Raw genomic sequence first — 26,581 nt, forward strand, 5'->3', positions numbered from 1 at the left:
GGCACTGGGAGAGCCAGCTGCCAGGCCAGTGGGAGAAGGGGGGAACCAGGTGAATTCAGTGGTATATAAATATAAATGTAAATCCAATATGTGATGTTCCAAGGATAAAGGCAGGGGCAGGGCAGCTGGGGCCAGTCCAAGCTCCTCCAGCCCAGCACGATCTCACACTCGCTGCACCCTGCTGTAAGGAGGGAGGGAGGAAGCTGCAAGCAAGATGGCCGCCCAGCACATTGATCATTCCCTCCTCTCACCCTGCACCATCCTTCAGGGGAGCTGACTTATGCCTGTGTGGAGCCCTGGGGGTGCAGGAGTGAGGTGTCGCTGTCCTCAGGAGCCGCCAGCCGCTGTGTCCGCCTCCGGCGCGGGATCGCGCGCGCACACGCGCCCGTCAGAGCTCCAAAACTGAGGCCGGGGATTGAGTTGCGGCCTAGGCCCGAAGTCCGGGCGGCCGCTGGCGCGGGCCGGGAGTGCTCGTTTCGGTCAGTAACTGTGCCCGCTGCCTCCCCAGTACTGATAGGCAGGAGGGGGGACCAGGGAAGACCGCAGTATAGAGCCCCAGGATTGTTTCAGGATCTTTTTCCAGGGAGCTCCTCGATCCTGCTGCCTAGTCTCTTGCTGCCGTGGCCACGCCCCCATCCAGTGGTAATATTTAATCTATATATAAAACTCATCACAAAATCTCTTAAACCACACGGCCTACAGTCTTGAAACTTGGCAGGTAGCTTCTCCTTAGGTCCCAGGTGCTTGCTAGGAACCAGTTTTACAAATGTCACTGTCCATCCACGGAAATCGCCAAAAATGTATGTATGTGTATATGTATGTTCCAGCATAACTCCGGAATGCCTGAAGCAATTTGCACCAAACTTGGTACACACATGACTTACAATCTGGGAACAAACACTGTGGGGGTAACACACCCATAGCACCCCTAGTGTTGGGCCAGCAGCACAGACTATATCAGGACATGCATGATATGTCAGTGAGAACAGGGCTCATGTGGCAGTGACCTGATGTGATGAGGGGAATGGAGGTAGCAGGAAGCCACACGCTGAGAGTCATATAGTGGGAGGAGCAGGTTCCCCAGCAGCACAGAGTATATTAGGAGATGCATGATATGTCAGGCAGGACAGGGCTGCATGTGACAGGGGCAGTGACATGTCAGGAGGGGGAATGGAGGTAGCACAAACCCACACACACAGTTATGTAGTGGAAGTAGCAGGGTCCCCCAGCAGCACAGAGTATATCAGGAGATGCATAATGTGTTGCGCTATATAAGGAACTGTAAATAAATTCATCATTTCATAGGGGCACTGACATGATGTGAGGAGGGGAATGGAGGCAGCAGGAAGCCACAGACTGAGAGTTGTATAGTGGGAAGAGCAGGGTCACTTGTAGGACCAAAAAGGGGTCCGGCCACTACACAAAGTGGGTCAGGGAAGCAAGATATGCCTATATACTAGATCTCCAACCAATGTAAATTAATGAACAACCATCATTCTCATTTACCAACCTCATCCCGTAGCGAATCACGGGTATTCAGCTAGTTATATCTATTTTAACAGGTACTCGTTCATGAACTCTTTTGGTAAAACGTATTTTGCATTATAAACTACTAGAAAACTCTCAAAATGACACACGGCTTCCCAGATTGGTGCGACAGTAGTGAGTTTAGGATGACTGCTTTGTTGTCTGTATTCTGCCAGGTTCTCACCTGTCTTTATTTTATCTGCAGACTGTGTACACATGCGTGGATCATCACTGGAGGGACCCTGTCTTTGCCACATGTGGGCAGCAGGTGGACATCTGGGATGAACAGCGGACCAGTCCCATCAGATCCTATTCCTGGGGAGTAGACAGCATTTCCAGCATCCGGTTTAACCCCATTGAGGTAACACCGCTGTGCTTTAGTCTTCGCATTCAATGATGGCCACAGGGCCTTGCAGCCTCTATAGTAGATAACAGCCGATTAGTAGGATTTCCCAGCTGTATTCATTTCCGTTTCCAGATTGGCTTTAAGGACTGAGACCAACAGAATCAAGCCTGTAATGATAGATAAGACGCTGGTTTAGATTAGAATAATATATATTATTACTAGAAATAAGAAAGATTTCCCATCTGTAAGGGAAGTTCTATACAACCAAGCATTGACCAGATAAGATTAGTGTATTGGCTGTATGTCTGTCCTGCTGCATTACCAGAAATTCCATATATTTGTTTTGGGGTTTTTTAGACACACATTCTAGGAAGCTGTGCTGCTGACAGAAGCATTGTCCTGTATGATATGCGGAAACCTACACCATTGAAAAAGGTAAGTAGCGCTTTCCCTGTGTACGTCTAGTATCTGTGCCACACTCTCGTCTCCCAGGGTGGCGTGTGCAGGAAGGTACTGATCTCTTCATTGGAGACGCTGAGGCAGGAGACACTAGTTGTAGGATTACACACCGTGGAGTCAGACAACGTTGCAATGAACGGACAGGCTGCTTTCTCATGAATATTGATTCCCAAGGGTATTTAGAATGCGGTCTTAAAGCTGTTGTGGGACTACACATTCCAGCATGCCCTGACACATTTTTGCTATTATTGCATGCTAAATCTGTGCAGGGCATGCTGGGATGTGTAGTTTCACAACAGTTGGAGGACCACCTGTTGAATACCCCTGGTGTAGGCAATAGGTCTACATTTGACATATTTTAATTGTATTAAATAAAGGAGAAGGGTGGGAGTAGTGGGGCGCTGTATAGGTTTTTGGTAGGCTGGCCTGGGGGGGGGGTTTGAGTCCCCTATTTGACTCCAAATGAAAATGCAAACTGGAAAAGATTTAACTCCCCCTTTTGGGTGCCAAAAAAACCTTATAACTACCTAGTGCTAGGTGTCAAAAGATGATGAAATAAGTATATAAAAAATATTTTTAATAAAAGTAACACTGGTTAAAATATATTAACATGAAATGCAAATTATGCAACAATGCAGACAGGAAAAAGTCATACCGGTAGGGGTGTGTGGAGCCACAGGTGTTAAGGTGAAACAGAGTATCCCGGGAAAATACCCTGTTTTTGGCTCCAAGGATTTTTCCCACCGACCGTGATGAAGGGTTTAAACGTCTGTGGATGATGAAGGCACAGCAGGGCAACGCCGACGCATTTCGGGACTATCCTGTCCCTTTTTCAAGGCAGATCCAAAAAAGGGACAGGATAGTCCCGAAACGCGTCGGCGTTGCCCTGCTGTGCCTTCATCATCCACGGACGTTTAAACCCTTCATCACGGTCGGTGGGAAAAATCCTTGGAGCCAAAAACAGGGTATTTTCCCGGGATACTCTGTTTCACCTTAACACCTGTGGCTCCACACACCCCTACTGGCATGACTTTTTCCTGTCTGCATTGTTGCATAATTTGCATTTCATGTTAATATATTTTAACCAGTGTTACTTTTATTAAAAATATTTTTTATATACTTATTTCATCATCTTTTGATACCTAGCACCAGGTAGTTATAAGGTTTTTTTGGCGCCCAAAAGGGGGAGTTAAATCTTTTCCAGTTTGTAATTGTATTAAATGTCAAGAGTACTCATATTTAATTTATTTTTGTATCTCGTTTGCTGTGTCAGTGCTGATTTTTTTAATTTATTTTTGTATATTGCAAGAAGCTGATTTGACATCCGTTTTCTGTATTCACTAAGATTAGAGGGTCTTTAGACCCCAAAATAGAATCTTCTGTATATGGGCCATGATGGTAAAATGCGTTGTTACGTTTTTTTAATCTGACATTCCACTAATAGACAGGGGAAGCTCCTCCCACATCTGTGTCCTGATTGGTCCTCACAAGTATAAAACACTTCAGCCATTTCATGTTCAACTTTTTGATTTCTGGAGGTGGCCTGGTACTGCTGTTTGGTGACGCCATGGTGGCCAGATTATATAAGGTCCAGCTGTTCTTCTCAAGTCAAGCAACTAGCATGCAAAATTATTGACTGTTAAAGCCTTATTTTCTGACTGACCCAATAATGGTCCTATCAGTCTCCATAAGAAAACTATCTGACATCAAGATCATTTTGGGGTTATACTCATAAGTATTGTGTGGTTACGCCAATATCGCAGCGTGCGTGGCTGGTTGAAGTTTGGCAGAAGGCAACCCAGCTGGATTAATTTTGTCATAAGAGAAAATCCTGTTGATTTTAATAAAAAATAAAATAAATAGTTGAGTGGTCCTTTAAAAAATAATTAATAAAGATAATACTGACTATGTATTGGGTTAATGACTGGGCTATATATGTATTTTAGTCATGTATAGAAAGGTGAGAAACAACATCTGTGTGTCAAAAATATCACTGTGTATGGGTTGGGGCCACGTTACCGGTGGGCGGGATCCCAGCAGCCAGCATACCGACGCAGAATGCCGGCGGGGGGCGAGTAGAACGAAGCCCCTTGCAGGCTCTGGTTCTATTCCCACTCTATGACTGTCGTTGACACCCACGAGTGGGAATAGTCCCTTGAAGTCGGCATGAGTGGCCGGAATGCAGGTGGAGTTATTGTGACCATCTGTCACATAACTACATCCCCTGTGTATATCTTTCCCAATCCTTAGGGTGGATACACACCTGAATGATGTCAGTACAATATGTTGTTTCTGGCCGGGTCGTACAGTGTGTACGTCCGATTGCGCACTCCCGCGGGTCACATGCCACATCTTTTGGTTGGCCGTGCTACACAGCCAACCAGAACATATTGTGCCTTAGACTACAGTTGAACATGTTCTTATTAGCCATGTTCTATACTCTGTATGTCTTTATATAATATTAGATGATCTGTGTTTTTATGGGGAATTTTGTATCTAGTAGGGTTCCTTCTCAATTGGATGACTCTGCCCTAAACAGGAAAGTATATTTAAATATCAAAAACCTTCTTACCTGCGTTCCTCCGATCTGTGGGGTCTCATGATCACCCTAACAGTCCCAGCAGGAGGTCCTCTCTCTTCTGCATTCCCAAACTGGGGCTCCTTTGCCTCAGAGGCAGCAGTTCGAAGAAAGGTCTTCCTGAGCAGGAGGGATGGCCTCATGGCACCTGAAGGATGGGAGGAACCCAGGTAATTGAACTTTCTCTATTTCATTTGATAATGGTGAAGGATTCTGAAATGAATTGGCAGCTTTGGGTCAAATTCAATTATCTGTGGAATGGTACTATGTGATGGAAGGCTGATTCTGCTCGCAGACAGATGTAAATAATATCCCCGTACCGTAACTGGGCGATAAATGCATGTCGCCAGTTGCCGGCGGTACAGAACCTATCATCATTTTTCATAACATACAATTTAGCGCTTTTTAAAGCAAAACGGACGTTCTAGTGCAGTGATTGGCTAATTCTGTGCCATCATCGCACTTCTTTTCTTTTTGTTCCAGATTATTCTAGAAATGAGAACAAATGCGATTTGCTGGAACCCTATGGAAGCTTTCATATTTACAGCCGCTAATGAGAACTACAAGTAAGTATTCTATAAAGTATCTCATATATAATAGCCCAGATCTGTGACTTTGTGCCTGTGTGTATAACGCATCTCTCATTGGGTTAGTGGCAGGTCTATCACACCCAGTCCACAGCTGATTGGGCAAGAAACGCCCTCCCACACAGGTTATATCCAATGGGAGGCTCTGCCCTTTGCCAGCCTGGAAGCCCCGAGATGGCTAATGTAACGGATAGAGTGGGTGATATTGTGGAGGGTAATGTCTGGACGCTGAATCAATGTAAAAGGTGACAGTGCTGTGCAGTGCAGTGGGGGTGCAGTCTGGGCCGGTCCTAGGGTGTTCGGCGCCCCCCTGCAAACTATAAATTTGCACCCTCGCATACTTTACAAAGACACAGCGCACATAATACCCCCTGTAGTAGAGACACTTACACACGTAACGCCCCCTGTACCAGTGACGCTTACACACGTAACGCCCCCTGTACCAGTGACGCTTACACACGTAACGCCCCCTGTACCAGTGACGCTTACACACGTAACGCCCCCTGTACCAGTGACGCTTACACACGTAACGCCCCCTGTACCAGTGACGCTTACACACGTAACGCCCCCTGTACCAGTGACGCTTACACACGTAACGCCCCCTGTACCAGTGACGCTTACACACGTAACGCCCCCTGTACCAGTGACGCGTACACACGTAACGCCCCCTGTACCAGTGACGCTTACACACGTAACGCCCCCTGTAGCAGTGACGCTTACACACGTAACGCCCCCTGTAGCAGTGACGCTTACACACGTAACGCCCCCTGTAGCAGTGACGCTTACACACGTAACATCCCCCGTAGCAGTGACGCTTACACACGTAACGCCCTCTGTACCAGTGCCGCTTAGACACGTAATGCCCTCTGTACCAGTGACGCTTAGACACGTAACGCCCCTGTATCTGTGCCGCTTAGACACGTAATGCCCCTGTACCAGTGATGCTTACACACGTAACGCCCCCTGTACCAGTGCCGCTTACACACGGAATGCCCCCTGTACCAGTGCCGCTTACACACGGAATGCCCCCTGTAGCAGTGCCGCTTACACACGGAATGCCCCCTGTAGCAATGCCGCTTACACACGTAATGCCCCCTGTACCAGTGCTGCTTACACACGTAATGCCCCCTGTACCAGTGCCGCTTACACACGTAATGCCCCCTGTACCAGTGCTGCTTACACACGTAACGCCCCCTGTACCAGTGCCGCTTACACACGTAATGCCCCCTGTACCAGTGCCGCTTACACACGTAATGCCCCCTGTACCAGTGCCGCTTACACACGTAATGCCCCCTGTACCAGTGCCGCTTACACACGTAATGCCCCCTGTACCAGTGCCGCTTACACTTGTAATGCCCCCTGTACCAGTGCCGCTTACACACGTAACGCCTACTGTACCAGTGACGCTTACACACATTATGCCGCAGTCACACATACACACACACACAACAGACATATATATATATATATATATATATATATATATATATATATATATATATATATATATATTTCTCTATCGTCCTAGTGGATGCTGGGGTTCCTGAAAGGACCATGGGGAATAGCGGCTCCGCAGGAGACAGGGCACAAAAAGTAAAGCTTTATGATCAGGTGGTGTGTACTGGCTCCTCCCCCTATGACCCTCCTCCAAGCCTCAGTTAGGTTTTTGTGCCCGGCCGAGAAGGGTGCAATCTAGGTGGCTCTCCTAAAGAGCTGCTTAGAAAAGTTTAGCTTAGGTTTTTTATTTTACAGTGAGTCCTGCTGGCAACAGGATCACTGCATCGAGGGACTTAGGGGAGAAGAAGTGAACTCACCTGCGTGCAGGATGGATTGGCTTCTTTGGCTACTGGACATTAGCTCCAGAGGGACGATCACAGGTACAGCCTGGATGGGTCACCGGAGCCTCGCCGCCGGCCCCCTTGCAGATGCTGAAAAGAGAAGAAGGTCCAGAATCGGCGGCAGAAGACTCCTCAGTCTTCTTAAGGTAGCGCACAGCACTGCAGCTGTGCGCCATTGCTCTCAGCACACTTCACACGGCAGTCACTGAGGGTGCAGGGCGCTGGGGGGGGGCGCCCTGGGCAGCAATAGAAACCTGTTATTTGGCAAAAAATACCTCACATATAGCCTCCGGGGGCTATATGGAGATATTTAACCCCTGCCAGAATCCGTTGAAGAGCGGGAGACGAGCCCGCCGAAAAAGGGGCGGGGCCTATCTCCTCAGCACACAGCGCCATTTTCCCTCACAGAAAGGCTGGAGGGAAGGCTCCCGGGCTCTCCCCTGCACTGCACTACAGAAACAGGGTTAAAACAGAGAGGGGGGGCACTAATTTGGCGTTAGAAATATATATAAAGATGCTATAAGGGAAAACACTTATATAAGGTTGTCCCTATATAATTATAGCGTTTTTGGTGTGTGCTGGCAAACTCTCCCTCTGTCTCTCCAAAGGGCTAGTGGGTCCTGTCCTCTATCAGAGCATTCCCTGTGTGTGTGCTGGTGTGTCGGTACGTGTGTGTCGACATGTATGAGGACGATGTTGGTGAGGAGGCGGAGCAAATTGCCTGTAATGGTGATGTCACTCTCTAGGGAGTCGACACCGGAATGGATGGCTTATTTAGGGAATTACGTGATAATGTCAACACGCTGCAAGGTCGGTTGACGACATGAGACGGCCGACAAACAATTAGTACCGGTCCAGACGTCTCAAGAACACCGTCAGGGGTTTAAAACGCCCGTTTACCTTAGTCGGTCGACACAGACACTGACACGGACACTGAATCCAGTGTCGACGGTGAATAAACAAACGTATTCCTCATTAGGGCCACACGTTAAGGGCAATGAAGGAGGTGTTACATATTTCTGATACTACAAGTACCACAAAGATGGGTATTATGTGGGAGTGAAAAAACTACCGTAGTTTTTCCTAAATCAGATAAAATAAAATGAAGTGTGTGAAGAGGCGTGGGTTTACCCCGATAGCAAATATTGGCGTTATACCTTTTCCCGCCACAAGTTAGGGCGAGTTGGGAAACACCTCTTAGGGTGGATAAGGCGCTCACACGCTTATCATGTGGCGTTACCGTCTTCAGATACGGCCGCCCTCAAGGAGCCAGCTGATATGAAGCTGGAGTAATATCCTAAAAAGTATATACACACATACGGTGGTTATACTGCGACCAGCGATCGCATCAGCCTGGAAATGCAGTGCTGGGTTGGCTTGGTCGGATTCCCTGACTGAAAATATTTTAGTGATATAGAGCATTTAATAGGATGCAGTCTATATATATATATATATATATATATATATATATATATATATATATATATATATATATATATATATATATATATGCGAGATGCACAGAGGGATATTTGCACTCTGGCATCAAGATAAGTGCGTTGTCCATATCTGCCAGAAGATGTTATGGACACGACAGTGGTCAGGTGATGCAGATCCCATACGGCACATGAAAGTATGGTCGCATAAAGGAGAGGAGGTACTTGGGGTCGGTCCATCGGACCTGGGGGCCACGGCAACAGCTGGGAAATCCAACCTTCTTACCCCAAGTCACATCTCAGCAGAAAGAGACACTGTCTTTTCAGCCTCAATCCTTCCGTTCCCATAAGGGCATGCGGGCAAAAGGCCAGTCATATCTGCCCAGACATAGAGGAAAGGGAAGTAGACTGCAGAAGGCAGCCCCTTTCCAGGAACAGAAGCCCTCCACCGAGTCTGCCAAGTCCTCAGCAGGACGCTGGGGCCGTGCAAGCTGACTCAGGTGAGGTGGGGGGTCGTCTCAAGAGTCTCAGCGTGCAGTGGGATCACTCGCAAGTTGACCCCTAGATCGTACAAAGTATTATCCCAGGGGTACAGTTTGGAGATTCGAGACATCTTTTCCTCGCAGGTTCCTGAAGTCTGCTTTACCAAAGGCTCCCTCCGACAGGGAGGCAGTATTGGAAAAAATTCACAAGCTGTATTTCCAGCAGGTGATAATCAAAGTACCCCTTCTACAATCAAGGAAAAGGGTATTAGTCTTCCACACTATATTGTGTTACTGAAGCCAGACGGCTTGGTGAGACATATTCTAAATCTGAAATCTTTGAACACTTACATACAAAGGTTCAAATCAAGATGGAGTCACTCAGAACAGTGATAGCGAACCGGAAAAAAGGGGACTATATGGTGTCCCTGGACATCAAGGATTACCTCCATGTCCAAATTTGCCCTTCTCAACAAGGGTACCTATGGTTCGTGGTACAGAACTGTCAATATCAGTTTCTGACGCTGCCGTTGAATTATCCACGGCACCCCGGGCCTTTACCAAGGTAATGGCCGAAAGGATGATTCTCTTCAAAGAAAAGGGCATCTTAATTATCCCTTACTTGGACGATATCCTGAAAAGGGAAAGGTCCAGAGAACAGTTGGAGGTCGGAATAGCACTATCTAAAGTAGTTCTACGACAGCACGAGTGGATTCTAATATTCCAAAAATCGCAGCGTTTTTCCGACGATACGTCTGCTGTTCCTAGGAATGATTCTGGGCATAGTCCAGAAAAAGGTGTTTCTCCTGGAGGAGAAAGCCAAGGAGCTATCCGAACTAGTCTGAAACCTCCTAAAACCAGGCCAAGTATCAGTGCATCAATGCACAGGAGTCTTGGGAAAAATGGTGGCTTCTTACGAAGCAATTCCATTCGGCAGATCTCACGCAAACGAATGGTCCGGATCGCATCTTCAGATGCATCAGCAGATAATCCTGTCTCCAAGGACAAGGGTGTCTCTTATGTGGGGGCTGCAGAGTGCTCATCTTCTAGAGGACAGCACATTCAGCATTCAGGACTGTGTTCTGGTGACCACGGATGCCAGCCTGAGAGGCTGGGAAGCAGTCACACAGGGAAGAAATTTCCAAGGAGTGTGGTCAAGTCTGGAGATTTTTCTCCACATGAATATACTGGAGCTAAGAGCAATTTACAATGCTCTGAGCCTAGGAAGACCTCTGCTTCAAAGTCAGTCGGTGCTGATCTGGTCGGACATCATCATGGCAGTCGCCCACGTAAACAGACGGGGCGGCACAAGAAGCAGGAGGGCAATGACAGCAAGAACTTTTCGTTGAGCGAAAAATCATGTGATAACACTGTCAGCAGTGTTCATTCCGGGAGTGGAAAACTGAATTTCCTCAGCAGGAATGAATTCCACTCGGAAAAGTGGGAACTTCATCTGGAAGTTTCCACATAATTGTAAACCGTTGGGAAAGACCAAAGGTGGTCATAAGATGGCGTCCCACCTGAAGCGCCAGGTCAAGAGACCCTCAGGCAATAGCTGGGTCGCTCTGGTAACACCGTGGGTGTACCAGTCGGGTATGTGTTCCCTCCTCTGCCTCTCATACCCAGGGTATTGAGAATTATAGGAAGGAGAGGAGTAAGAATTATACTCGTGGCTCCGGTTTGGCCAAGAAAGACTTGGTAACCGGAACTTCAAGAGATAAGAAGGGTCTTGATTCAGCAAGAATCATGTCTGTTCCAAGACTTACCGCAGCTGCGTTGACGCAGGGGCGGGTGAACGCCGGATCCTAAGGGAAAAAGGCATTCCGGAAGAGGTCATCCCTACCCTGGTCAGAGCCAGGAAGGAGGTGACCGCACAACATTATCACAGTTTAGGTGAAAATATGTTCCATGGTGTGAGGCCAGGAAGGCTCCACGGAAGAATTTCAACTAGGTTAATTCCTATATTTCCTGCAAACAGGAGTGTCTATGGGCCTCAAATTGGGGTCCATTAAGGTTCAAATTTCGGCCTGTCGATTTTCTTCCAGAAAGAATTGGCTTCAGTTCCTGAAGTCCAGAAGTTTGTCAAGGGAGTACTGCATATACAACCCCTTTTGATGTCTCCAGTGGCACTGGGGGATCTCAACGTAGTTTTGGGGATTCCAAAAATCACATTGGTTTAAACCACTCAAATCTGTGGATTTGATATATCTCACATGAAAAGTGAACATGCGGTTGGTCCTGGCCTCGGCCAGGCGAGTGTCAAAATTGGCGGCTTTGTCTCACAAAGCCATATCTGATTGTCCATTCGGACAGAGCAAAGCTGCGGACTCGTCCCCAGTTTATCTCTAAGGTGGTGTCAGCGTTTCACCTGAACCAGCTTATTGTGGTACCTGCGGCTACTAGGGACTTGGAGGACTCCAAGTTGCTGGATGTTGTCAGGGCCCTGAAAATATAGTTTTCCAGGTCGGCTGGAGTCAGGAAATCTGACTTGCTGTTTTATCCTGTATGCACCCAACAAGCTGGGTGCCCCTGCTTCTAAGCAGACTATTGCTCGTTGGATTTGTAGTACAATTCAGCTTGCACATTCTGTGGCAGGCTTGCCACAGCCAAAAATATGTAAATGCCCATTCCACAAGGAAGGTGGGCTCATCTTGGGCGGCTGCCCGAGGGGTCTCGGCTTTACAACTTTGCCGAGCGGCTACGTGGTCGGGGGAGAACACGTTTGTAAAATCCTACAAATTTGATACCCTGGCTAAGGAGGACCTGGAGTTCTCTCATTCGGTGCTGCAGAGTCATCCGCACTCTCCCGCCCGTTTGGGAGCTTTGGTATAATCCCCATGGTCCTTTCAGGAACCCCAGCATCCACTAGGACGATAGAGAAAATAAGAATTTACTTACCGATAATTCTATTTCTCGGAGTCCGTAGTGGATGCTGGGCGCCCATCCCAAGTGCGGATTATCTGCAATACTTGTACATAGTTATTGTTAACTAAATCGGGTTATTGTTGTAGTGAGCCATCTTTCAGAGGCTCCTCTGTTCTCATACTGTTAACTGGGTTCAGATCACAGGTTGTACAGTATGATTGGTGTGGCTGGTATGAGTCTTACCCGGGATTCAAAATCCTTCCTTATTGTGTACGCTCGTCCGGGCACAGTATCCTAACTGAGGCTTGGAGGAGGGTCATAGGGGGAGGAGCCAGTACACACCACCTGATCATAAAGCTTTACTTTTTGTGCCCTGTCTCCTGCGGAGCCGCTATTCCCCATGGTCCTTTCAGGAACCCCAGCATCCACTACGGACTCCGAGAAATAGAATTATCGGTAAGTAAATTCTTATTATATATATATATACAAACACATACATACTGTACATACATTACACACATACACAGTCACACATATATACAGACACTATATACAGACACACACTCACTCTCTTTCCAGACACTTACCTAATGAAGTCTGGCTAGCTGAAGCTGTAGCAGCTCATCCTCCTACTGCAACACGGTCCAGTCTAGCTCCACCCCTTATTCCCATCTAGCTTCGCCCCTTTGGCTCCCCGGCCACTGAATGTCACACAAGGGAGCGGGGGGGGGGGGAGAGGTGGCTTTGTGCTGCCGGCGCCGAGGGGAGAGGAGGTTTTGTGCTGCCGGGGCCGAGGGGAGAGGAGGTTTTGTGCTGCTGGCGCCGCTGCATGTGTGACAGCAGCCGGCAGCAGGGATAGCAGCTCAGCACAGCGATGCAGAGCAAGGAGAGCGCCTCTCCTTCCTGGTGCCTCCCTGCACTGCATCCCTTTCCTGAGCGGCTAGCAACTGGCCTGTGTGCAGTGTCGCTGACACTGCACAGCACTCTCACCTTTTACATTGATTCAGCCAGTCACTCAGTTCTGCCAGCCAGTCACTATTGTTATCACCAGTTTCTCTAACGTCCTAAGTGGATGCTGGGACTCCGTAAGGACCATGGGGAATAGCGGCTCCGCAGGAGACAGGGCACAAAATAAAAGCTTGAGATATCAGGTGGTGTGCACTGGCTCCTCCCCCTATGACCCTCCTCCAAGCCAGTTAGATTTTTGTGCCCGGCCGAGAAGGGTGCAAACTAGGTAGCTCTCCAGAGCTGCTTAGAATAAAAGTTTAGTTAGGTTTTTTTTATTTTCAGTGAGTCCTGCTGGCAACAGGCTCACTGCATCGTGGGACTAAGGGGAGAAGAAGCGAACTCACCTGAGTGCAGAGTGGATTGGGCTTCTTAGGCTACTGGACGTTAGCTCCAGAGGGACGATCACAGGTTCAGCCTGGATGGGTCACCGGAGCCGCGCCGCCGTCCCCCTTACAGAGCCAGAAGAGACGAAGGTCCGGTGAAAGCGGCGGCAGAAGACATCCTGTCTTCAAGACTAAGGTAGCGCACAGCACCGCAGCTGTGCGCCATTGCTCTCAGCACACTTCACACTCCGGTCACTGAGGGTGCAGGGCGCTGGGGGGGAGCGCCCTGAGACGCAATATAACACACATATACCTTAGCTGGCAAAAGGAATACATCACATATAGCTCCAGGGCTATATGGATGTATTTTTTCCCCTGCCATTTTACACAAAAAAGCGGGAGTTAAGGACGTCGTGAAGGGGCGGGGCCTATCTCCTCAGCACACTGGCGCCATTATTCCCTCACAGCTCCGCTGGAAGGACGGCTCCCTGATTCTCCCCTGCAGTACTGCATCTGATTCAGGGTAAAAAAGAGAAGGGGGGGCATTTTGGCAGCAAATAACTAGATTAACAGCAGCTATAAGGGATTAACACTTATATAAGGTTATCCCTGTATATATATATAGCGCTGGGTGTGTGCTGGCAGACTCTCCCTCTGTCTCTCCAAAGGGCTAAGTAGGGTCCTGTCCTCTATCAGAGCATTCCCGGTGTGTGTGCTGTGTGTCGGTACGCGTGTGTCGACATGTATGAGGAGGAAAATGAGGTGGAGGCGGAGCAGTTGCCTGTGTTAGTGATGTCACCCCCTAGGGAGTCGACACCTGACTGGATGATTGTGTTTAAGCAATTAAGTGATAATGTCAGCAATTTACAAAAAACTGTTGACGACATGAGAAAGCCGGCAAATCAATTAGTGCCTGTTCAGGCGTCTCAGACACCCTCAGGGGCCCTAAAACGGCCGCTACCTCAGTGGGTCGACACGGATCCAGATACAGATACTGAATCTAGTGTCGACGGTGACGAGACAAACGTAATGTCCAGTAGGGCCACACGTTACATGATCACGGCAATGAAAGAGGCATTGAACCTTTCTGACACTACAAATACCTCAAAGGCGGGTATTATGTGGGGTGTGAAAAAACTGCCAATAGTTTTTCCTGAGTCTGAGGAAATAAATGAGGTGTGTGATAAAGCGTGGGTTTCCCCCGATAAAAAACAGCTAATTTCTAATAAGTTATTAGCACTATACCCTTTCCCGCCAGAGGTTAGGGCACGGTGGGAAACACCCCCTAGGGTAGATAAGGCGCTCACACGTTTATCTAAACAAGTAGCGTTACCGTCCCCTGATACGGCCACCCTCAAAGAACCAGCTGATAGGAGGCTGGAAAATATCCTAAAAAGTATATACACACATACTGGTGTTATACTGCGACCAGCAATCGCATCAGCCTGGATGTGCAGTGCTGGAGTCGCATGGGCGGATTCCCTGACTGAGAATATTGATACCCTGGATAGGGACAATATTCTGTTAACTATAGAACATTTAAAGGATGCATTGCTATATATGCGTGATGCGCAGAGGGATATTTGTACCCTGGCATCAAGAGTAAGCGCAATGTCCATCTCTGCCAGAAGAGCATTATGGACCAGACAGTGGTCAGGAGACGCAGATTCCAAACGGCACATGGAAGTATTGCCGTATAAGGGGGAGGAGTTATTTGGGGCTGGTCTAACAGACCTGGTGGCCACGGCAACGGCTGGAAAATCCACCTTTTTACCCCAGGTTACTTCACATCAACAGAAAAAGACACAGTCTTTTCAAACTCAGTCCTTTCGTTCCCATAAGTACAAGCGAGCAAAAGGTCACTCTTTTCTGCCCAAGGGCAGAGGAAGAGGAAAAAGGCAGCACCATGCAGCCGCTTCCCAGGAGCAGAAGCCCTCCCCTGCTTCTGCCAAGTCTTCAGCATGACGCTGGGGCTTTACAAGCAGACTCAGACACGGTGGGGGCCCGTCTCAAGAATTTCAACGCGCAGTGGGCTCACTCGCAAGTGGATCCCTGGATTCTACAGGTAGTATCACAGGGGTACAAACTGGAATTCGAGGCGTTTCCTCCTCATCGGTTCCTGAAGTCTGCTTTACCAAAGTCTCCCTCCGACAGGGAGGCAGTTCTGGAAGCCATTCACAAGCTGTACTCCCAGCAGGTGATAATCAAGGTACCCCTCTTACAACAGGGGAAGGGGTATTATTCCACACTATTTGTGGTACCGAAGCCGGACGGCTCGGTGAGACCAATATTAAATCTAAAATCTTTGAACACTTACATAAAAAGGTTCAAATTCAAGATGGAGTCACTCAGAGCGGTGATAGCGAACCTGGAAGAGGGGGACTATATGGTGTCGCTGGACATCAAGGATGCTTATCTCCACGTCCCAATGTATCCTTCTCACCAAGGGTACCTCAGGTTTGTAGTACAAAACTGTCATCAGTTTCAGACGCTGCCGTTTGGATTGTCCACGGCGCCTCGGGTCTTTACCAAGGTAATGGCCGAAATGATGATTCTTCTACGAAGAAAAGGCATCTTAATTATCCCTTACTTGGACGATCTCCTGATAAGGGCAAGAACCAAGGAACAGTTAGAAGTCGGAGTGGCACTATCTCAGGTAGTGCTAAGTCAGCACGGATGGATTCTAAATATTCCAAAATCGTAGCTGATTCCAACGACACGTCTACTGTTCTTAGGAATGATTCTGGACACAGTCCAGAAGAAGGTGTTTCTCCCGGAGGAGAAGGCCAGGGAGTTATCCGAGCTAGTCAGGAACCTCCTAAAACCAGGACAGGTCTCAGTGCATCAGTGCACAAGGGTCCTGGGAAAAATGGTGGCTTCTTACGAAGCGATTCCATTCGGAAGATTCCATGCAAGAACTTTTCAGTGGGATCTACTGGGAAAATGGTCCGGATCGCATCTTCAGATGCATCAACGGATAACCCTGTCGCCAAGGACAAGGGTGTCTCTCCTGTGGTGGCTTCAGAAGGCTCATCTACTAGAGGGCCGCAGATTTGGCATTCAGGATTGGATCCTGGTAACCACGGATGCCAGCCTGAGAGGCTGGGGAGCAGTCACACAGGGAAGGAATTTCCAGGGCTTGTGGTCAAGCATGGAAACATCTCTTCATATAAACATTCTAGAACTAAGGGCCATTTACAATGCCTTAATTCAAGCAAAACCTCTGCTTCAGGGTCAGGCGGTGTTGATCCAGTCGGACAACATCACGTCAGTCGCCCACATAAACAGACAGGGCGGCACGAGAAGCAGGAGGGCAATGGCAGAAACTGCAAGGATTCTTCGCTGGGCGGAAAATCATGTGATAGCACTGTCAGCAGTGTTCATTCCGGGAGTGGACAACTGGGAAGCAGACTTCCTCAGCAGACACGACCTTCACCCGGGAGAGTGGGGACTTCACCCAGAAGTCTTCCACCAAATTGTAAACCGTTGGGAAAGACCAAAGGTGGACATGATGGCGTCACGTCTAAACAAAAAACTGGACAGATATTGCGCCAGGTCAAGGGACCCTCAGGCAATAGCAGTGGACGCTCTGGTAACGCCGTGGGTGTACCAGTCAGTGTATGTATTCCCTCCTCTGCCCCTCATACCGAAAGTATTGAGAATCATAAGAAGGAGAGGAGTAAGAACTATACTCGTGGTTCCGGATTGGCCAAGAAGGTCTTGGTACCCGGAACTTCAAGAGATGCTCACGGACGAACCGTGGCCTCTACCTCTAAGAAGGGACCTGCTCCAGCAAGGACCCTGTCTGTTCCAAGACTTACCGCGGCTGCGTTTGACGGCATGGCGGTTGAACGCCGGATCCTGAAGGACAAGGGCATTCCAGAAGAAGTCGTCCCTACTCTGGTAAAAGCCAGAAAGGAAGTAACCGCAAAACATTATCACCGCATTTGGCGTAAATATGTTGCGTGGTGTGAGGCCAAGAAGGCCCCTACACAGGAATTTCAACTGGGTCGTTTCTTGCATTTCCTGCAAACAGGACTGTCTATGGGCCTAAAATTGGGGTCCATTAAGGTTCAAATTTCGGCCTTGTCGATATTCTTCCAGAAAGAACTGGCTTCAGTACCTGAAGTTCAGACATTTGTGAAAGGGGTGCTGCACATACAGCCTCCTTTTGTGCCTCCAGTGGCACCTTGGGATCTCAATGTTGTGTTGAGATTTCTAAAATCACACTGGTTTGAACCATTGTCTACGGTAGATTTAAAATATCTCACGTGGAAGGTGTCGATGCTGTTGGCCTTGGCTTCAGCTAGGCGTGTGTCAGAATTGGCGGCTTTATCATGTAAAAGCCCTTACCTAAATTTTCATTCTGACAGGGCGGAATTGAGGACTCGTCCTCAATTTCTACCTAAGGTGGTTTCTGCATTTCACATGAACCAACCTATTGTGGTACCTGCGGCTACTAGGGACTTAGAGGACTCTAAGTTGCTGGACGTTGTCAGGGCCTTGAAAATATATGTTTCCAGGACGGCTGGAGTCAGGAAAACTGACTCGCTGTTTATCCTGTATGCACCCAACAAGCTGGGTGCTCCTGCTTCAAAGCAGACGATTGCTCGTTGGATTTGTAGTACAATTCAGCTTGCACATTCCGTGGCAGGATTGCCACAGCCAAAATCAGTAAAAGCCCATTCCACAAGGAAAGTGGGCTCATCTTGGGCGGCTGCCCGAGGGGTCTCGGCTTTACAACTTTGCCGAGCAGCTACTTGGTCAGGGGCAAACACGTTTGCTAAATTCTACAAATTTGATACCCTGGCTGAGGAGGACCTGGAGTTCTCTCATTCGGTGCTGCAGAGTCATCCGCACTCTCCCGCCCGTTTGGGAGCTTTGGTATAATCCCCATGGTCCTTACGGAGTCCCAGCATCCACTTAGGACGTTAGAGAAAATAAGATTTTACTTACCGATAAATCTATTTCTCGTAGTCCGTAGTGGATGCTGGGCGCCCATCCCTAGTGCGGATTGTCTGCAATACTTGTATATAGTTATTGTTACAAAAAATTCGGGTTATTATTGTTGAGCCATCTTTTCAGAGGCTCCTTTAAATTTATCATACTGTTAACTGGGTTCAGATCACGAGTTGTACGGTGTGATTGGTGTGGCTGGTATGAGTCTTACCCGGGATTCAATATCCTTCCTTATTATGTACGCTCGTCCGGGCACAGTATCCTAACTGGCTTGGAGGAGGGTCATAGGGGGAGGAGCCAGTGCACACCACCTGATATCTCAAGCTTTTATTTTGTGCCCTGTCTCCTGCGGAGCCGCTATTCCCCATGGTCCTTACGGAGTCCCAGCATCCACTACGGACTACGAGAAATAGATTTATCGGTAAGTAAAATCTTATTTTCCCAATGCGCCGCATTACAGGGAAGTAGATGCACTAAATAAACTACAGCTCCCAGCAGCCCTTAGCGTCGAAGCATTCTGGCCCGTAGGGCTGCTGGGAGCTGTAGTTTATTGAGTGCATCTTCTTCCCTGTAATACAGCGCGTTGAGACACTGGCGCTAACAATAGTGACTGGCTGCTGTGCGAGTCTCCGGGAGAGCCACTGCCAAAGGGAGGACAGCAGCTTAGCTGCTGACAGGAGAAGCAGGATAAGCATTACCCGCCCCTCCCCCACTCACAGTACCTCCAGGCCCCATCCGCAGCACCCCCACACCCCTTCCAATACCGGCGGTAGCTCTGGACCCCCACCCGCAGCAACCCCGCTCCCGCTGCACCACCGCATTCGCCCCTCCCCCACCCATGGCACCCCCGCAACTGCTCCTCCCCCACCCGCGGTGGCTCCGGACCCCCACCTGTGGCACCACCGCACCAGCCCCTCCCCAACCTGCGGCACCACCGCAACCGCCCCTCCACCTCCTGCCTCACCCCTGGATCCCATCCGCGTCTCCCCCGCACCCGCCACTCCCCCAACCAAAGCACCTACTAAGAGATACATCAGGCCCTGCGTGCGCTGTTCACGCCATTGCAAGGAGCTTTGACCCTTTAACCATTGCACGCCCTTTGTCCGTGCAATATTTAACCACTCACACAATTATGATTGGAGGTAATACTCCCATATAATAAAAATATTGCACGCCGCAAGGGTTAAGGGGGCGTAGCCCCTTACGACAGTGTAAAGAGCGCCCGTAGGGCGCGATGAATCACCTAGTACTAGATAAATGGCTAGAATCTGGTTGCTATAGGCTACATCTCCACTTGTTCTCTGTAGACTGTTTGATAAATCGTCCACTTTTTCTTCTTGTTTTGATGTCATCACTGTACCGTACAAAATAAAGTCTAAATGTATTTCCCTGCAGATTGTACACCTATGACATGCGGCACATGGACACTCCTATTAAGGTGCACATGGACCATGTATCCGCTGTCCTGGACGTGGATTACTCCCCCACCGGGAAGGAATTTGTGACTGCCAGCTTTGATAAATCCGTTCGTATCTACCCAGTGGAAAGTGGGCACAGCAGGTGAGACTAATGATAGAGCATAAGATCAACGCGTCCTAGCTAATTGCCAGCGTAAACGTGAATCTCGGTTCAGTCAGCAAGATGGCTGCTACCTTCACTGCGTGTAATGATTAGCGCATTTGTAAGTCAATTACAAAGTTGATTTCTATTAAATCTACTTGGCAAAGTGCGAGTTCAGGAGGAATCTGTGTCTAATGCTGTTTAGATGCTTTCATGCGTAGGAACAAGCCTTGCACACAGCAGGTACTGTGTGAATGCTCCACACTGGGGAATAGTCGTCTTCTAAAGGAACAAAGTAACCTGACTCTAAGCTCCTGATTTTCAAACAGGGAAGTTTATCACACAAAGAGGATGCAGCACGTCACCTGTGTCAGGTGGTCGGCCGACAACAAGTACATCCTGTGCGGGTCGGACGAAATGAACATCCGTATATGGAAAGCCAACGCTTCTGAGAAACTTGGCCTGGTAAGAGTGCTTGTAGTGTCCAACAAAGCAATACGTTAATTGCAGCTGCAGAGTGACTGCAGTGCACCTATAGCCAGATCCTAGTGCTCCATTATAGATCTGCTCTGTGACTCATACCGTACAGCACTAAATCCTCAAGTCATACCGCAGCCCCTAGACTGCTCGTCATCGTCTATCTGAAGCTTTGATGCAAGGTGACTTGTTACGTTTGTGATTATAAAGTGCCTGGAAATCCATAGGACTACTGCAGGATAGGGGAAGCCGTAAGCTGAGGACGTGTAAGGGAAAGGGGTGTGCTATTATGTTCCTATTCATCAGGGTAAATGTATCTGCAATAAGGGGGTAATTCAGACCTGATCGCTAGGCTGCGTTTTCATACAGTGGGCGATCTGGTCTAAACTGCGCATGCACCGCAAAGCGCAGGCGCGTCGCATGGGTACAAAGCCAGTGATCGCAAATACTCGCTATAGCGCGTATTTTACGCGCTATAAGCATTAAGGGACCCGGTTTTCAAAAATCAGCGCGTCACACAGGACGCGCTGTGATGATGGCTGCACACTGCGAGAAGTGAATTCTCATGCTGCCACCCGGTCCCCTTCCAATTGATGCTGTGCTGCCGTGAGCCGCCGCCCACCCCCGGTCACTGATAGACAGGGAGGGCGGAGCATGGTTGGTGCCGCCTCCCCGTCCCCTTACAATTGGTGCTGCGCTGCCGTGAGCTCCCCCCCCCCCGGACACTGATAGACATTGCTGCCGCTTCCCCTCACTCACAGCCGGCCCAACACAGCAGAGAGGGCTGCGGCTATAATGGGGACAGTGATGACCGGGGGGGGGGGGGAGAGAGAGGAGACAGCTTGTCAGGCACAGTGTCTATGGAGCTCGGGCCTGGGGGCGGGCAGCAGGAGACGCGGAGTGGAGAGAGCTCTGTTACCGGCTATTCTCAGCACCCAGCAACCCGGTAACAGGGATGGGCAGCTTGTGTATATATACGTGTGTCGATGTCTGTGTACTTATAATAAGTGTGTGTCTGTATGTGCACAATGGCATAATGACACTTGGGCTGGCAGGGTAGTACCACACTCGTGCTCTATCTGGCGCAATGTGTATAACGTGCGCTGCCTAGCGCAATGTGTATAATGTGCTCTACCTGGCGCAGTGTGTATAACGTGCTCTGCCTGACGCAATGTGTATAACGCGCTCTGCCTGGTGCAATGTGTATAATGTGCTCTGCCTGGCGCAATGTGTATAACGTGCTCTACCTGGCACAATGTGTATAACGTGCTCTATCTGGTGCAATGTGTATAACGTGCTCTGCCTGGTGCAATTAACGTGCTCTACCTGGCGCAATGTGTATAACGTGCTCTGCCTGGTGCAATTAACGTGCTCTACCTGGCGCAATTAACGTGCTCTACCTGGCGCAATGTGTATAACGTGCTCTGCCTGGCACAAAGTGTATAACGTGCTCTCACTGGCGCAATGTGTATAAAGTCCTCTACCTGGAGCAAAGTATATAATGTGCTCTGCCTGATGCAATGTGTATAACGTGCTCTGCCTGGTGCAATGTGTATAACGTGCTCTGCCTGGTGCAATGTGTATAACGTGCTCTGCCTGGTGCAATGTGTATAACGTGCTCTGCCTGATGCAATGTGTATAATGTGCTCTGCCTGGCGCAATGTGTATAACGTGTTCTGCCTGGCGCAATGTGTATAACGTGCTCTGCCTGACGCAATGTGTAGAACGTGCTCTGCCTGGCGCAATGTGTAGAACGTGCTCTGCCTGGCGCAATGTGTATAACGTGCTCTACCTGGTGCAATGTGTATAACGTGCTCTGCCTGGTGCAATGTGTATAACGTGCTCTGCCTGGTGCATTGTGTATAACGTGCTCTACCTGGCGCAATGTGTATAACGTGCTCTGCCTGGCACAAAGTGTATAACGTGCTCTAACTGGCGCAATGTGTATAAAGTCCTCTACCTGGAGCAAAGTGTATAACGTGCTGTACCTGGAGCAAAGTGTATAACGTGCTGTACCTGGCGCAGTGTGTATAGGAGGTTCTACCTGGTGCAATGTGTATAAGTGGCACTACTGTGTGGTGTAATGTGAATTGGCACTATTAAGTGGTCACACCCGGTCCCCATGAAGCCACGCCCCTAAAATTTTGCAACGCGCCTGCGGCGCGCACCGTCTATGCTTTCCAGTCTGGGAAGTGGAACACCAATTCACTTTCTGCCTAAGGGCACCAGAATGTCTAGTGCAGGGTGTCCTGCATGCTACACAGCCCAGCAGCACTGTCACCCATCCCCCCACCTTGCAACACTTTTGTACTGTCCAAACAATATTAAGATTAATACGAACCTTCATTGCGATGGGACCCAGAAAAAGACCGGTAGGACCCCAATTTTTAAAAGTGAGGGGTCGCTGGGACCCACTTTTCTTTGGGCTCAGCGCGATCACTGAAAGCGGATCGCCGCTCAGCGATGGGTTTGTGCGAAGGATCCACAGGAAGAGGGTGTTTGTAGGTGGCAACTGACCGTTATCTGGGAGTGTTTGGAAAAACGCAGGCGTGTCCAAGCGTTTGCAGGGCGGGTGCCTGACGTCATTTCTGGTCATGAACAGGCTGAAGCAATCGCAGCAGCTGAGTAAGTCCTGGGCTCTGCTGACACTGCACAAAATCTGTTTGTACAGCTCTGCCACACATGCGTTCACACACTGTAGGCGGCGACTATTGGATCGCAGCAGTGCAAAAATCACCTGCTAGTGATCAGGTCTGAATTAGGCCCTAAGTTCTGAAAATACCTGTTTCAGTCACAACTATGCCTCCCCTCGATTCCCATTTATTTATTGAGGTTGAACCCTATCACTGATCATTGAGAGTCTACTTCCTCCCTATAGGTTACCGTATTTCATGAGACTCGACATTTTGTCATTTAAAAATGGGGGTTGGGTCCCTCATTCCTGTCATTACAGCACGTCCTTGCATTGTTCCTATAGTGATGAATCTGCATTGTGACTTAATTGACATAGAAGGCCAGATTGAAATGTTAAAGCGCCCCCCGTCTCCCGCCTAAAGTGACGGGAGATAGGGGCGAAAACGGGGGACATTTAATTATCGTCCCCCTATCGCGTCCAGGAAAGTCGGGTTTAGGCACGCGAAGCACCTAAACCCGACTAAACTAATGGGCACGATCGTAAAAAGACCCGTTTGGGCGCCCAAACGGGTCTCTTTACACGCATTTCAGCTGAAATGACTGGCGGGGTATTGTGGCTCCACTGCCTTTTATTGGGTTTAAATGGAAAGAAAACCATAAAGCTATAAATAATTTGCTGGAGCGTAAGCCCCCAGTTGGCCTTGTTTTCAGTGTCTCTTTCCTCGTTGTCCGTGTTCTTTTGTAGACAAACTGAGTACAATTCCTTTATTTGTTGACTTTCTGTAGCACATTATGGCAGCCATAAACCCGATGTAAATCCGTATACAGAGGTTTGCTCCAAGCTTGACAATCCACGAAAGCAAGCAAGAGCACTGTACATCAAAGCAATGAATAGAGAATACAGTGTTCAGAATGTTCTGTACCCAGTTCTTGATCGTTATAAGGTAATGCATCTGTTTTCTGACCAGATGGTGGCGCTATCCAGCTTTCCACCAGGTGACAGTAGGACTCCCGTAATTTGCACTGTTCAGGTCATTGCTCAACGCTTTACCAGGAAACAGAATTAATTGAATCCTAATTTGTTTTCCTCCTAGCATGAGTCCAATGCAAATCCCCGAGAAGGTGCTACTTTGTAGCCATTTAATGACTGAGGCCATCTGCAGGGGTCCAGGATGGGGGTTTATTGTCTTCGCTTACAGTTCAGGGGAGAGTAGAACTTTAATGTTGACGGTGACCTCTTTACATCGCAGGCTCCATCAGTCAGGGCATTTACCTTCTTAACAGGATGTTATTGCAAATATTAACAGTCGTCTAACAGTTTTCACATTTGCATGCCACGTCTTGCATAATGCAATCGCTTTCCCGTACGGGGCTTTGTTTACTGAATAAAGCATTTAAGCTTTTGCCAGGGTGCCCTGTTTAAAGGGGCAACACAGTAATATTTGTATGTTCAGCTTATTTTTTTTTCACTTTGTTTTCTTTATACATTATTACTTGGTAGTGACCTTTTCATCATTTTTCCTTTGGTGGGGATGCCGTCTGTCATGTGACCGACTGTGGCATCCCAACACCGAAGATGCCGATATCGGACGGGGTAAGTGCTACCTCCCCTCGTCCCCTACCCTAACCCTCGGAGGTGGCGGCTAGGACTAAACCCCCCCTACCCCAGTACCTAACCCCCCCTATTGCATAACCCTAACTCTCCCCCTACCATCAGGCCCTAAGTCTGAACCCCAATACTCACCTTCGGGATGTCAGCTATCTGTGATCCGGCGGTGTCCGAATTCCAACGTGTGTCACATGACTACAGGCATCCCGACAGCTGGGACACTGAACACAACCCTTGCTTTAGTGCATTGTCCCTTTGTGCATGATTCATGTTCTCTATTCATATTACCAGTCACATTGGTAAAGAGAATACACCTCACATCCTTTACTTATAAAGGGGAACGCCAGCTATCTGTAATGCTCTTCTGTATAATACGGGGAATGTGGGGGAATCTGCTGCCTTCATCAGTGGCCTGGCCACACTGAGTCCTTGTATGGCCTCCTCCAGTGCACCATTGGATTTAAACAGCAGGAAATGTAATCTGCACCGCTCAGCGGAACCCAGTGACGATTGGCTGTAGGCATAGGTGGCCGGCTGTAGATAGACAATGGCTCTGTGTGAGTGGCCCACTAAATGTGGCAGGAACAAAGTGCTACATACAAACGCCTAGATGAAAACACCAGTGCATGATTAAAGAAATCCTGAAAACATGACCTGTTCTGATTCTTTAAGATTGAAGTGATAGGTGGTTTTACTTTAAAAAATAGTAAATTTAAATAGAGAGCGCATGCCACAAAAGTCTTCACTGGGGCAGCAGTTTTAGGCAAGAGCAGTCCCAACAAAGCGAAGTTAGTAAATAAAGATGAAAACGGCATAAAATGCTGGTAATTTACACGTGTAATATACAAAATGTAATCAATAAAACCTATTAGTCTTTAGAGTGTAAAGATTTATATATTAAGTTAGTGTGGTTACTACAAATTTACTCCATAGATGTCAAAACTGGTCTGTTATTGGCGCGCCAAGACTCTTCATTTGTGAAGGATGTAAGGATTGGATAAGACAGCTAAGGCTAATACGTGGGTGTTAAATAAGGAATCCCCACGCAGTTGTATATTTTATTAACATTAGCCACTTTGGCATTCATCAGGCCAACACTGATGAAATGTTGACATGACTAGAATATCTACCAAACGTTCCTAGGGGACTAGTGGTGACTTAGATGGTATAGTGACTCCAGCGATGTGATGTCCTATTAGCTTCTGTGGCTCCTGCAGCATCGTAGCAGTGAGTGTATATCTAGTCCCTAACCCTCCGGTCCCTGCAGAGGCCTCGTCATTGTGAACAATTCAACGTTCTGACTACATCCCCTAATACAGGCCTGGCCAACATGTGGCTCTCTAGCGGTTGTAAAACTACAAGTCCTATCATGCTTTGCCACAGTTTTGCTATTAGGGAATGCTAAAACTGTGGCAGGGCATGCTGGGATGTGTAGTTTCACAACATCTGGAGAGCCACAAGTTGGCCAAGCCTGCCCTAATTCATGGGTCTTCAACCTGCGGCCCTCCAGTTGCTGTGGAACTACACATCCCAGCATGCCCTGCCACACTTTTGCCATTAAGGCATGCTAAAACGGAGACCGGGCATGCTGGGATGTGTAGTTCCACAGCAGCTGGAGGGCCACAGGTTGAAGAGGCATGCCCTAGTATGTAGTATGTGTGTGGTGAACACCTGCTTTGTTCTCTGCATCACTATGAAACTTTTACCAAGCTCATTTTGATGTATGATTAGACCCGTAATAAAACCCAGTGACCTGACGTATTGTGAGTTAATGGGTCTGGAAGAAAAAGAGGGACAGTAAATAATATAACTGCTCATGGAATAAAGTGTAAGATGAGTTGTATAGAAATACAGTCTCTTGATACAACAGAACCCCAGAGAAATGATCCTTTC

General features: G+C 48.4%; 1 protein-coding gene across 2 annotated transcripts in view; it reads left to right on the forward strand.

Moving 5' to 3' along the window:
* The window catches only part of DCAF13 (DDB1 and CUL4 associated factor 13), a 78,378-nt gene that overhangs the window by 46,966 nt on the left and 4,831 nt on the right, over positions 1 to 26,581 (forward strand). For both annotated transcript variants that reach the window (XM_063924245.1, XM_063924247.1), the window contains exons 5-9: positions 1,733 to 1,888; positions 2,231 to 2,308; positions 5,394 to 5,476; positions 19,804 to 19,968; positions 20,298 to 20,433. In XM_063924245.1, coding sequence (XP_063780315.1) covers positions 1,733 to 1,888; positions 2,231 to 2,308; positions 5,394 to 5,476; positions 19,804 to 19,968; positions 20,298 to 20,433 — 618 coding nt within the window. The remainder of the gene's footprint in view (positions 1 to 1,732; positions 1,889 to 2,230; positions 2,309 to 5,393; positions 5,477 to 19,803; positions 19,969 to 20,297; positions 20,434 to 26,581) is intronic.

This window comes from Pseudophryne corroboree, chromosome 5 (assembly GCF_028390025.1).
Source record: "Pseudophryne corroboree isolate aPseCor3 chromosome 5, aPseCor3.hap2, whole genome shotgun sequence".
NCBI lineage: Eukaryota > Metazoa > Chordata > Amphibia > Anura > Myobatrachidae > Pseudophryne > Pseudophryne corroboree.